Here is a 14,233-nt window from a genome sequence, read left to right as displayed (position 1 = left end):
AGGTGAGTACAAACCCATTAGCTACATTGCAGTCAATTGTAAAAACAAAAAACTAATAATTTTCCAACAGGCTTTTAGGAATCTTAATCTCAGAATTCCTCAGTCTCACTTACAAATATCACTTTTGTGCATAAAAACATCTATTAGGAAGTAAAAAAATAATAACATGCAATGGACCATGTCCTAGTAGTTTCTAACTAAATAGAAAATCCTATTTTTAAAAAAATGACAAGACTATATATAAAATAGCAAAGTTGCCAAAAACTTACCTGGTAAATGAGATAAGTACCTCAAATTTATATACATCAAAATATACAGTACGTCCTCCTATCAATGATGGACCAACAAAAGATGCATGGCCAAACAGTTTCCAGGCGCTTCAAACCCTATTTACAATAAAAACAAAGAGCTAGATAGCCTACCAATCCAACCATTCTCTTATAACCATAACATTAAACAAAATTTGGAAGTGGCTGTCATAAATTCGTGAAACCATGCCAAAATATTGCATTTTTAAAGAATTACCATGAATTTAAAGCCACATACATTTGTATCCCTATAAATAATTGCATGCAAAATTCATCATTGGTTTTAGCTGAGGTGCCATTTGAAAAAGGCTTTCACGGATCACTCCATTAACTGAGCAGGAAAACTGACTGCATCCTTGATGTTTTCCCTCTCACTCCTCTCTTTGTGGCTAACATGCGTCAGTCCCTTGTCCTCCACGCAGGAGGTTGGATTATGTTTTCATGGGCACCTATATGTATACGCACACACAATAGATATAGCCGAATGAACCTTTTCCTACGGTTAGTCGTAATTCTCCCTATGGTGGTGAGAGCCGGGCTGATAAAGCTCAAGGTGCTTTATCGCCTTGGGAAGCAATTCCTTTGCAAGTTGAGATTGTGCAATGCTAGTCCGTGATGCCAATTCCAGAGCACTCAATGCCTTTGCATTGCCCAGAGCATCACTATTCGCTGCGTGCATAGAAAGGTAACATAGAAGAACGAGGGCCGGCAGCTGCGCATCCTTCTCTTCCGATTTCAACAATCTTATCAGCGGTGGCACACCACCTGACTCAATTATCCCCTTGGAATGTTCGGTGTGCAGGAAATTGGTCGGGTGAGCAAACTTCTGCAGCGCAGTGGCAGCTTCCGCAGCCACGGATGGCACCCTGTGACCCAATTGCTTCACCAGAGGCTTAATGATTCTGCTCTCCCTGGCTGGGAATGTGCGAGCCAAGCACCCAATGGCCTTAAGTGCAGGAATTTGCAAGTTAGGGGTTCCCTCCTCCGCCACACGCAGCAGCTGCTCCACCACGGCCTTGGCGGCAGGAGAACTTGTCTTAAACGCCGCTCTCCTCAACTCCGAATTGCGCTCCGCCGCGGCAGCTATCTCCATTAAGGCCTTGAGGCAATTCTCCTGCACTTCACCCTCTTCTTTCTCTATGAATCTAGCCAGCAACAGCAAACCCTTTGTGTCTGTTATCCGCTTGCTGTTACTGTCACTATCCTCAGCCAGCCTCCAGAGAGCCCGGGCAACCTCGGTTTTGAATTCCAATTTGACGTGCATGTCCTCTTCTTCTCGCTCCCTTCGCATATTTGCCGAAGACCCTCCCCGGTAATGGTTATACGGATCGGCTGCAGTGGAGTTCCCACCACTGCCTGTGCGCCTGTGAATCCCAAGCTGCACAACGGAATGAATTGAAAGGTTATTATTCCTATCAACTTTCTCTTCCTTCTGGATCTGCGACGCGAGGAGCGAGACCAAAGGGCGAATGACATTGTTCTGCCCAAAGGCCTCCTTCGCTTCAGGGTCAAATGAAACCATCCTCGAGAGCGCCCAGGCAACCTTGGCCTGAACCCTCATGGGACCTTCATAAAGAATTCCCAACATAACTGGAATTGCGCCCTCCTCTACAATCTGGCTCACCCGCTCTTGGTCCGAGCTCAGATTCCCAATGGCCGTGGCCGCAGCAACCTGAGCGGGCAAAGACTGCTGCGCTTCTTTAAGAAGCCGAAGCAGAGGACCCACGCCTCCTTCTTCAATTATAATCTTTCCATTGCGATCGTTGTCAACAGCGAAGGAGGCGAGGCTGTTAGCAGCCTCCTCCTTATCTGCTAGGGTTCCATTATGTACACTAGAAATAAACCCCCACACCCAAGCGAGAGTGGGGTCTGTGCTAGCAATGGGCGGAAGGCTTACCGTACCACCTCCGCCGCCTGCCGAAACATTGAGCAGCCAATTGACATCCCCAATCGAGCTCTCCAGCTGCGAGCTAAGCCGACGGAAATCTGTCGCAGAAGTAATTGTTATGACGCGCTTAAGTATACCGCTGCGCTTGCACTTGCGGACTAGGGCAAGAGCTTTCTCCAGGGATTTCACCAATTCTTGCACAATTCGCCTCATTGGCCGCTCGTAAACACCAGTACTAGCGACCTTAGCGACACTGCGCAGCATCTGGGCCAAGCGCTCCACCTGCCTACCGACATCTGAGCATTCCTGCTTGAATGAATCCACCTCCACCACAGCCTCCCGCACACGCTCTGTAAGCTGAATGGGCACCGTTAAAACTTCTTCTATGCTCCCTTCCATCCAAATCCAACTCCTCCGCTCCTCCTCTCTCTCCCTCTGCTTCTCCCTCTGCCTTCCCTTCACCCACGCACACATCTTACCTGCTTCCTCTTCTCTTCCTCCTTTCTCTTCCCATGCTCCCCAAAATCTCCTTCTCCTCCGCACACATATGTCCTCTTTCTACAATTCAATCAACCCTCGCCAACACACCAATTTAAACAAGAATATCTGTTTGTCCGCGCCCATGAAAACAAGATGTTCGTACTGTACAGCCCTCTTTTGAAACGAAACAAGGTAACCTAGAGCGCGAAAATCCCAGACGTGTAAGGTTTCGATTCGTTCCAGAGGGCTTGGAGGGCTTGAACACTGTCCCGTACAACTCTATCACGGGAATTTTGCAAGCTACTTTTAAGCGGTTTGGCCAGAAATTGTGGAGACGAATGAAAACTGTGAGCTGTTCCCGACCAGAAGACAAAAGCTTTGACGTTTACTCCATTTGCAGACTTCTTTTTAGAGACTTTGAAAGGTCGCACCCGTTGATTTCCTGTGCATTCTCATCTTCTTCCTAATTTCGGTAAATACTACACGCGGTTTGTTGATTCTCCTACCCAAACCGATCTATCTGATGCTTACATTCGCATTACTTTTTTCAATATGAGATTTACATGCCGGCTGCTCAACTGCTAATCTGAGATTGTTTCAATTAATGTGAATTTCGCGACTGTGAATTTCCTGGTCACTTTCAGTTCTACGGCATTCGATCTACATTCCATCGTTACAAAGCTTGGTGATTAAGAATCGCAAAGAATGATTTTGTGATCACTAATGAATAACACATCCTTCCTAATTTATATTCTAATTTTTCTTTGGAAATGGGAAAAAAAAATTATAGGATTCATCATCATCAATTAATTCAAATGGTTAGAATATCGATAGAGAAACACCAAGTCAATTTTAGAAACGCCTCCTAATTTCATATTTCAACATTTACTTTAGGATCTTTAGAGTCTATTATTAGTCATAGGCAGGCAGTTGACCTATTAATCTCTTAATTTTAAGAGTCTAAAACAATCTAAAGTTTGTTAAAGTTCTACTTTAAAATTTAATTTTTTTCACAAATTTCTATTTTCTCATTGACCAATACTAATTTTCCTAGGGTCTAATATTAACAAGAGTTCTAAGAGAGCTTGAGTCCCTCCCTTATGATATTAGTAATTCATATGTGAAAATGAAGATTTAGTTGTTGAATAAAGATTTTACAAAAGGACAATGTTGTTAGTTTGATTTTGCGTGTATTATTTGTGTCAATGTTTATGTCATCTATCATTGAAGAGTAGAAGGAGTAGAAACATTTTGATCCAAATAATTGACCTAAAAGTACACATAATAGAATCCAAATACAATAATGACAGAATCAAGTAAAAATATTGGATTGCATATGATAATAGATTTATCATAATCACATTGCGGTATCAAAATTATGGAATATGCCAAATATTAACAATAAGAATCATTATGAATCGTAGAACACTAATAAATATAATATAATTATAAATCTTTATTAATTTAATTAATCTATGTACATGTGATTGTAATTTTAAAACAAAATTCAAGAGAAGAAGCCTAAAGATATCACCCATAGAAAAATCAAATATATGATAAGTAGATTTAGATAGGGAAATCAGAAGAAAAGTCAAGAATGTCTATACAACTAGTAGAAATTATCTAATTAGATAAAAGATAAAATTTATTAATCAGAAAAATTCATAATTTTAAATTTGATTAATAAATAAATTTATAATTTTTATATAATTAGTAAATAAATAATATTTGTCAATTCAGATTAATTTTATTGGTTAAATAGTCATTTGCATGACCATTTTTGAATAATTAATCATTTAATTAGCTATTTTATTTATATAACATTTCTTTACTTTTATCTAATAAAAAAAATTCAGAGAAAGATATTAATCTCTGATAAAAGTTTAGAACTAATTAATCAATTAATTTAATCAAAACTAAGCTATAGTTCAATTCTTTAAATTAGAAAGTACGGTGTCCTCTTTCCAAGAAACTTCTAGGAACCTTCCTAGATATTTAGCCATGTTTGACAACAAAATGGTCATTTCCTATATCGATGAATTCATCAACTCACAGGTTGTGGGATCGACTCCAAACTCGTAGCTTGTGGGCTTGGGGTGGATAGCTTCCTGAGTGGACCTTTCATTTGCAATGGTAGTATTGATTTTTAGAGCTTCCAGAGGACTATCAATGTCTCTGTCTTAGGACAATGCTGCAATGAATCAAATACTACCAAATCAATGTGTTGGAATTGAATTGAAGAATTGGTTTGCCAATCGATTCCATCTAACCAACTCCAACTTGGGATTCATGAAAATTTGCGGATGGAGGGATTTGAGCGCTATGGGTGGTGATTGAATGTGAAAGTTTATCATTAGATTTGGCTCTGAACTTAGTTCTAACGAATGTAATGGGCTTGTTCGGAACTGAGTTGAAGAAATAGTTTAAGACGATGTACTGAGGTTGGGCTTCGTTGTTGGTGCAATAAAATTTTCTAAAAAAAGACCAATTCTAACTTTGGTGGCTTCATCTCAAGAGGGATTACACCCATCTGATTCAGCTTTTCAATTAGGATATCCCAACTAAGAATCGAGGTTGATAAGTTATAGATTTGTAAAGCAACTTGAAAAGTTAGATTTGTAACTGGAGTCGAACCCAAATATAAAACCAAACCCAAATGATTTTTTCTGTAAGTGATATTGGTTAGAGATTGGTAATCCCTGCATGCTATCAGAAATCTCACTTTGGAGTCCATGAGAATTTTGTTGAATGAGAGTTGTCAATGGGGATGGAAATTTGGCTTCACAATGCAATTCATCATTATCATCATAAGATACATTGTAAGAAGTCGTGTTGATATTGCATTTTGGTGGTGAAATGTCATGTTGAAAACCAAACCATCTTTAGGCTTAGTGGACTCATCTAGACAAGGATTTCGACCATCTGATTCACATTTTGAATCCATATCATCCTTGGTCAAGTTTGCAATACTATTTGTATTAGAAACAGGCGTAGCTTTGAGTTTTAAATTGATGCTCTTGAGGTGTACGCCTTTGTGGCCCAATTTCTTAGATGAATATTCCAGAAGTTCTACAATGGGAAGCTTACAGGACTGGAGGAAGCTTCTAGATAAAGTTAAAGTTTTTTGGGTAATTTTTTGGGTTCAAAAAAAAAAAACCTTTAGCAAAATTAGAAACAACCAATAAGAAAAAAGGAATAAATGTTAAGAAATTAATTAAAAAATAAAACAGTTCTCAAACTTTAGAATTTAATAATTTTGATTGAAAAAATTAATTGAAAGAGGGTCAGTGAAAACATTAGTTCCCTACCTATGATAGGCATACTAATTAACTGCAATTAATGACATCCTAAGGTACTTAAATGATGACCTGCCAACTATAAAGTACATGTACTTGCTAATGTCGTCTTACAATTTATTAACCTATTCATGCACTATGAACATCTCCACATGAGACCTATTCTTCAATTTTTAATTTGTACATTAGTACAAGAACACTGTTGATTTTGTACCTTTAAGAAATATACACCTTCCAATGATGTTCGTTTCTACTTCTTCATTAGATAATTCTTACAATTATATATATTGTTCACCTTAATGTCTAGCGTAGATATCATAATACGTAGATCTTTCCTATTGGGTGATGTGATGCGCTCCCCTGCCCACAGGTGGTTAATTACGTGGTGTTCCATGTTCGCTAACAGTCATGGCTTTTGGTGCAACGGCAAATGGGCCCTACAATTGGTATCAGAGCTTGGTTTTGGCCTAGTCATGGGTTCAAATCTCCCCGGTGCCTTCCCGACCCACGTAAGCACCTGGTATGCGCGTCGAGGGGGAGATTGTTGGGTGATGCGATGCGCTCCCCTGCCCACAGGTGGTTAATTACATGGTGTTCCATGTTCGCTATCAGTCATGGCTTTTGGTGCAACGGCAAATGGGCCCTACATTTCCATCGACCAAACACTTGTGTTTCCCTTGTCAAAGCGCCACGTGCAGCTAATAGTACAACAAATGAAAACCATTATTATATATTTTATTGTTGATTTATGCACAAACCCTGGGTGAGAGGTTTATTTTTAAAAATTAGAATAGTTTTATATTTATTTTACAAGCAAAAATTGTTAACAATTAAAGATAAAATATTTTTTGTTTTTACTTTAATTAAAGAAATAAATAAATACATTAATAAAATGTTTTAGTTTTACTATTATTTTGAAAAACTAAGTTATAAAAAATATAAATATAAAATCTAATTTTTCTTAACTATATGTTAAAATATTTTATATTTTATTCCATTTTAATTATTTGTTAAGAAAATCAATTGAAGATTTTTTTTATTTTGAATTAAATTATAGTTTTATTTATATAGAAATTAAAATTTTTAATAAAATATAAAAATAAAATTAAATATCTTGATTAATTTACACAAATTAAAAATTTTGAGATTGCAGAGTTTTCAAATGTCATAACTCTTTTTTAAAATTCTATAAACTTTTAGAATAGTAAAAATAATATCTCTTATTATTTTTTAAAGATTAATATTTTTAATAAAAATCTTTAACTTCATTATTTTTCAAAATACAAAATCATTAATAATGAGATTTTAAATAATTTATGTCAAATTAAATTACTGTTTATCGTGTTTTTAGATTAATACAAAATATTATTTAATAAAATTACAAATTGTAAACTTTAATCACTTCTATACATATCTCAAATGAATATATTTAAAAAAATAATCCCGGCATCTTAATTTTAATTACTTGATAATGTTTTGATAAAATCATGATTTTCAAAATATAAGTAATAGTTTTCCTAAAATTTATCGATTTAATTATATTACTTCTTTCAAAAATATTTACACTTAATGTAATATAAAAAAGTATTTTTATGAAACTTAATTTTATTATATTTATAAATTTATAAGATTTAACTTAATATTCTTACATTATTATAATCAAATATATTTCATTGCACATAAATTATTGCAACAATTGGATTCATTATTATTCTAATAAAGTAGATGTTATTACAGATATAATCATACTTAGAAACAATGGGCCTCCTATAGCCTATAGAAACAATGGGTAGGCCCTTTATTTTACAAAGACCAGCTACCCAAGTTATGCACTAAATATATAAAATATCTAGAATCAATATCAAAATATTAATATTTTGTATTCACATTTTATATCTCAAACTAATATTACATGTCTTTAGTTATACTACTTTTTCACAGTTTTCACAATAGGCAGGGACTCCTACTCAAACAGAGCTCTTGTTTTGTCTAGTCTCTTGTTGTTTCATCTTTACAAATTCTAGTATTGATTGTTGTAATAATTGATGTGTTTATTTGTTATTTCTAATTTATGTAATTGGTTGATTTTTCTTTGACAACGAAAAAAGATGTTTTTTTTATGATAGTTATTATGATTAATTAATTTAAAAGGTCAAAGATTACAATAATAGAATGTTAAGAGAAAAATACTAAGTCAATTTAGAAACTCCTTGAAATTTTCATACTTCAATACTTATTTCATAGATCTCAAGTCTATCATTTTGTCTAGTAAATATCTAGTTATTTATTAAAATAGCAAGTTTGGTGGCATCCTATTTGGCAATCATTATATGAGGAAGTGGGCATCCTTGAAGATCTTGTATTTAGTACATATAGATAACATGAGTCATGTTATGACATATTTATGAAGAATCTATGATGGTTATTATGATAAATTTACATTTGAAAAAATGAAAGTGGAGGGCAATTCCTTTGCATTGAAAAGTTGGGTCATAACAAACTACAAAATAAGGCATTATATGTGGTCAATTATGATTGATTTTCTTGCAAGTATTATAAGGTTATGACTATATTTCTAACAAAAATTTATGATGGTTGTTAGATGTTTAAGAGAATTGGTCATACCTCAAGATAATACATTTTGGGTGCCCACCTTAGGAAGTTTGAATGGGGGTCATTTGGAGATGCACACATGTGTCCTTTAAATGATTTTTAAACAGTTGGAAAAAGTGTAAGTGGTTTGCATGAACCCATGTTGTATCTTCATCTAAAAGCCAACTCTTGGATTATATTTCTTCAAATAAGGTGGTCTTAGAGAGCACTATGCAAGTTGTGTTTTGCAAGCATTATGTTATCAAAATTAATTCAAATTGTGTGTTGTCAGTTATAAGCTCTATTGAAGAAGTTAAATGTTTATATTGTGTTGTAATTGTTAGTTTAATAGTATACAAAGTATTGTACTTGTCAATTGTGCATTTTTTCTCTTCAAATGATTTTCCCCTCGATATATCTTATGTTCATTATTATATATCCCAATGTGTGTTCATTGTCATTTTTTGAGTTTATCTCTAGTTCTACAATTTTTAAGAGCCATAAAAAAATTGCACTACCTTGCCCACTAGTTTAGTGTTAGGAAGTATTTTCCACGCCTTAGCTTATTTGAATTAGCATTTGAGTCTAGCCAGTTTGGGTCTTGCTTGGATAGCAGATTTTTTCTAGTAGTCCCACTTTGAGTGGGAGCTTTTATAGAGTATTTTCAAAATATTGTTGTAGAGAAAAGATGATAACCAAATCTATAAAAGTTGGTATGGAGAAGTTCCGTGGCAACAACTATAAACTTTGGAAGTTGAAAATGGAGAATGTGCTCATGGATAGAATTTTATTAGTTGGAATACCTCAAACAAAACATTATGTATCAAGTTAAGATACTTGGGGTGCATTGGATCAAAATGCTAAGGGTTTGTAAAAAGCTTCATTTAATTTATTTCGTGTTGAATGTCTATGTATATAAGTAATGGGATTTAGGTTGTTATATTGATATCTTGCATCATTTAATATCAATCAGTTTGTCTACTAGGGAGTGTACAAGGTTTTCGCTATAAGGATTTGGAAAAGATTGGTAAATTTGGGGGTTTTGCACCACAAAATAGTTACTAACTTCAATTTTTTACTCCTTTGGGAGTCACCGATAGCTTTCCTAACTCTACATATTTCTAAATACTTTTAGATGAATTTCTACTTTGCAAAAACTAAAGACTTCTTAAAATAAAATAAAAACTCAATGTAAATTCCTAACTAGTATAAAATAACATGGATCGATGGAGAAGATTCTAACCATACAATGAAAAGAAAACAAACAAAAGTAAACATTGATCTAAACTATTGAATGAAAATCCTAATTATATGCTTGTTGAAAAGAAATTCTAACTACACAAAGCTTCAAAAAATTATTACTTTCACATGTAACCCCAGTGATTTATGCTTCAATATTCAAACATCTTGATTTTGAATTCAAGAATTCTTCAATTTTCACTAAGCATAACCAAGATGAACTTTTTCAATAATGAAAATTTATTCTACTATCAACATATCTACCTTTATGAAAGATTAATTGATATCAATTGAAGAAAAATCTCAATTTAATAGAACAACACATATAAAAAGAAATAATACATCAACGTAGAGGTCACCTCCTTCGGTTTGAGCAATCATGCTTTCCCTTAGGTGAGATATCCTTAAACCAGAAAATGTTTCAACTCCAAATTTGCATTAAAACAGATCTTCCAAAATGGAAGATAATGCAGTTCCAAATCAAATAATAAAGATCTAACTTCTAAACTACCCTGTGAGAGTTTTCTACTAAAAACCACTAACTTCTAATAACCTAATCAGCTATAATATATAGTTGATCCCTTATTCAAATTCAAAAACTATCAGCCCCTCTAATGGGAATGTCTTAACTAACAAAGAATGACAAAATGAAAAGTTGTGCATGTTTACAACTTAAGAATAGAAAATGTGTTCAACAGTGGATAACAAATGTCCATGCACGACATGAATCGACGCTTGACTTGATTAATCAGAGAGAAAATATCAGACTAGCTAGAACACGAACTCACATAATCAACCACCATGGAGGTAATTCATTTATAACTACCATCAAGGTCATTTAAGAAAAGATTTGTTTATGGAAGATCAATGATTTTAATCAAATCTTATAGATACTTGCATAAGAGATGTTATTATTTCAATTAAAAGTATTTATCATACTGAACTATAGTAATTAATCATCTATTACTTGAAAATAAAGTATTCATTATCATGTATTTATCAATGTCAATTTATGTACACATTTATATGTCATGAACATAAAATAAACAAAAATAAGCATTTAAACTACCAATTAAAAAAAGAGCTATAGTTTTGACGAGTGTTTCTGTGAGTAAAGATAATCATTAAACATGTATTGTTTTATGCTCATCATCCTCCCTTTCATGTTGTGTGTCATGCCCTCATGGTAGATATGGAATTCCTCTGTTTTTGGTCTCAATGTACATTATCAATTCCAAAACTTTGTTGTATCTTTCATATTCCCTTGGTGGTTGATATCCATGCCACCACTCCATAAAATATCTCCGTGAAGAGATCCTTTGTGCATCAAATTTGTGAGGACTAGTGTGATTGATTGGTGGAAAAATAATTAATGGATTTCTTAACCTTATTCTTATCCATTGTTGTGGAAATTATTCAATCAGATTGCAAACAATTCAGGCTCTTGTTAAACTCTAGTTCATATTATTCATGGACATTAGTTCCCTTCTTTTCAACTATCTTATATAGAGGCAAATATTTCCCTTATTTCCTCGAGTACTCGATAAGGGAGTTGATTTATGCTTTCTCTTAAGTCTCTAACACTTTCATTCAATTTTGCAAATATATTGGGGTTATTAAATTCATCTGGGTAGTGCTCCTAAACTAAGTATGGAAAGGATTTGTCTTAGGATATTCATCCCTGATGGGTAACCTATACCTACCCTTAACCACCCTATAATTTCCATCCTAATATGTCATTCAATTTGATGTTGCAAAAAGGATTGGAATGCCCTCAATTGTACTTCTACAACATATAGATTTAAAAGACACCTAGATGTGGCCCTAAGAGAAATCCAAGAAGGTAAAATTCACACATTTAGCTCCTTACTAATGGATGGCTCTTAATGTATCTAAAAATCACAATTATCATAATATTTCTTTCTTTTCAACTAAATTTGCTTAGCTTTCCACAATTAACATTGTTCTCTTAAACAAATAATATGATAGAGAACGTTTTATTGAAGAAATGACCATATATACAGTTTAAAACTAAAATTTCAATGGACTCAACACTTTCCTTTTTCAATTTTCCAATTCTCTTCCCAACTATTCACTCCTTTTCTTATATTTTACACCAGTAAGAGACAAATACTTGGGAGTGACAAGCATTATGGAAGTTCTTGATTCATCATTCCTCATCTTTGTTTGTCTCCTAACTTTTGTCCTCAGATGATTTTATTTCTTGTTCATAATTATGCTTTTGTAGGTGTGTTTCAATGAGCTAGTTTTATTTTTGTGATAATTCCTCCTTCACATTTTTTATTTCCTCTTCCTTCTGCATTCTTCTACTATTTGTTTCAATTCTACCTCCTCCTCCTTGACAACATCATAGCCTCCCTCATCTTTCTCTCCTCTTCTTTCTTCATTCTCCTGAGTGTTTCTGTAGGGATTTCATTATGATGTTCTACTTGTTCTTTTTCCTCCCTTCTAATAAATTTATCTTCTTCATTCTTCCATGAATGTGTAGGAGAGAGGTAATTTGAGGTAATATGAAAGTCCTTGGGTTCTCAGTAATACTATATTCTCTACTAGAACTAATGTCGGAAAGGATACCTATAGGAGAACTAACAATAGAGTGAATTGACTCTTTACTAGGGTGAGGTTCTTCAGTTGTTTTAGGTGAAATTATTTCATTAGACACATAAATTTTAGGAGGGGGTTCTTGTGGATTCTCCTTTGCATATTGTCCTACAAGTTCTTCTACAATGGTATCCATGTGGTTAGGTTTCAATTTTGATAGTGTTCATTATTTCTCCATTGAATGCCTAGCGGATGAATGTACTAAGGGTGAAGAGCACAATTCCATATTTTCCTTTTGTACAGACATAGGAATTTGATTTTGTCTAGTACTCCCTCTTAATTCCCTAAGTCTTTAGGATCTCTGTTTTCTTACAAATCCCCTGTTCACAACTAATTTTGTTTTTTTTAGCACGGGGAGTGACATTTTGTATTTTCCTAGGTGATTGGTACTATGTTCCCCAGACAAATGTTCAAACCAACCCTCTTATGTTAATTCTTTTTTCATTAAATAATTATTCATAATTAAATAAATTATAGGATAGTATTTAATCAAACCCTATTAAGCTTTGAACTTGTTTATCATCATTACCAATTAGGAAAACAAAAAGGTGGGTAAATTCATTCTTACCTCTAGTCTTTTATCTATAAAGTGTATATGCATCAACATTTTCAAACCAACACCAAGAACCATCCTATATTTCCCCTTACATGTAAAATATTTCATCAACCAAAAAACCAACACTTTCCATGGTTCTAGCAAGGTCTATCTACTCACCCCTTGTGTATTTCTCTTATACTTTGTCATCTTGGGGTGCTTCGCATCTTGCTAGGCATAATAAAAGTGAGTTACCAACTCCAAATTTATTTTTCATTTCAAGATCAACTCCCCGTCAATTGGATTTCTAGATATTTCACTAATAAGTTGGATAGTAACTAGAATTGCTTTTCCTTTAATTTTGGTGACATTGACATGGAAGTTTTCCACAACCTCCCATACCAAGGCCTCATCAAATCCTTCTCATTTCTGTAAAAACTTCAACCTTCCAACTCTCTCTAATAACCTTTCATACTCTAAGTCTCATTCCAACCTTTCTAGTCATGTCTTCAACTTCTTCCCCATACAAAAATGTGCAACGAATCCTTATTGTAGAGCTCCAAGGCAACACAAAGAACAAAATAAATTTTCATAGAAAAGAAAATGATGAAAGATAATGGATGAAACAAGTATTTTTCAAAATCTCGCTTGAAAATGATATAGTATTTATTCACACAGATACATTAATTATCTCATTTTCATTATATCAATTCAATTTTTTTCCCTTGTACTTGTTTGATTCCTTTTATTCATTAAAACACATGACACCTATCTATTGATGTGTTCAATACTAACCGACAGTGTTCCCTTCAAGCTGAAGTACTTATTGAAAAGATAATTTCTTTTTCAAATTACCATTTGTTGTAATTAGTAGTTGATAACCACTTTTTCAAAAACATTTACTCAAAGATTCACCTCGTCTATCTAGTAATTACTTAATAAATGGAAATATGTATTCATGTCCTAATTTATTAATTTCATGATAAATAACTATGCAAAAAGAAGTGACAATTTAATAAAATACAAATAATGTGTACTTTTTTTCCAATTTTAACTAACAATTACCCTTTTGTACTTTGAGTTTGTCGATTAGTTCTTCAATTAGGAGCCAATAACAAGATTGCATGGGAAGATTTTCTTCAGTTCACATGTGTATTGAACTAGGAGCCACTCTGGAGAACTCATATTGCATTCTTGCATATGTTTTATGCCCAATTGTTCATGAGCTACTAGGAGTTTTTTTATGAGTTATTCAAATAGATAAATTATCATT

The 14,233-nt window shown here is 33.8% G+C and overlaps 1 protein-coding gene and 1 pseudogene across 2 annotated transcripts in view; both read right to left on the bottom strand.

The window, feature by feature from the left end:
- Positions 1–2,784, bottom strand: part of ARO4 (armadillo repeat only 4) — a 32,520-nt gene extending 29,736 nt beyond the window's left edge. Inside the window, exons 1-2 of one of the 2 annotated variants that reach the window (XM_089801213.1) lie at positions 526–2,784; positions 270–386 (exon numbers count right to left, since the gene is read on the bottom strand). In XM_089801213.1, coding sequence (XP_089657339.1) covers positions 811–2,670 — 1,860 coding nt within the window. In that variant the 5' untranslated portion in view covers positions 2,671–2,784 and the 3' untranslated portion in view covers positions 270–386; positions 526–810. Of the gene's footprint in view, positions 1–254; positions 387–525 lie in introns of those variants that run through there. The other variant, XM_089801214.1, reaches the window with a different exon arrangement.
- A 4-nt stretch (positions 2,785–2,788) lies between these two features.
- Positions 2,789–14,233, bottom strand: part of LOC149540028 (uncharacterized) — a 38,954-nt pseudogene continuing 27,509 nt past the window's right edge.

Source organism: Cupressus sempervirens, chromosome 9, assembly GCF_028749045.1.
Source record: "Cupressus sempervirens isolate cs-2001-9-10 chromosome 9, ASM2874904v1, whole genome shotgun sequence".
NCBI classification, from domain to species: Eukaryota; Viridiplantae; Streptophyta; class Pinopsida; order Cupressales; family Cupressaceae; genus Cupressus; species Cupressus sempervirens.
Note: the sequence above shows the minus strand (reverse complement) of the source record. Positions and strands in the feature narration are given on the sequence as shown.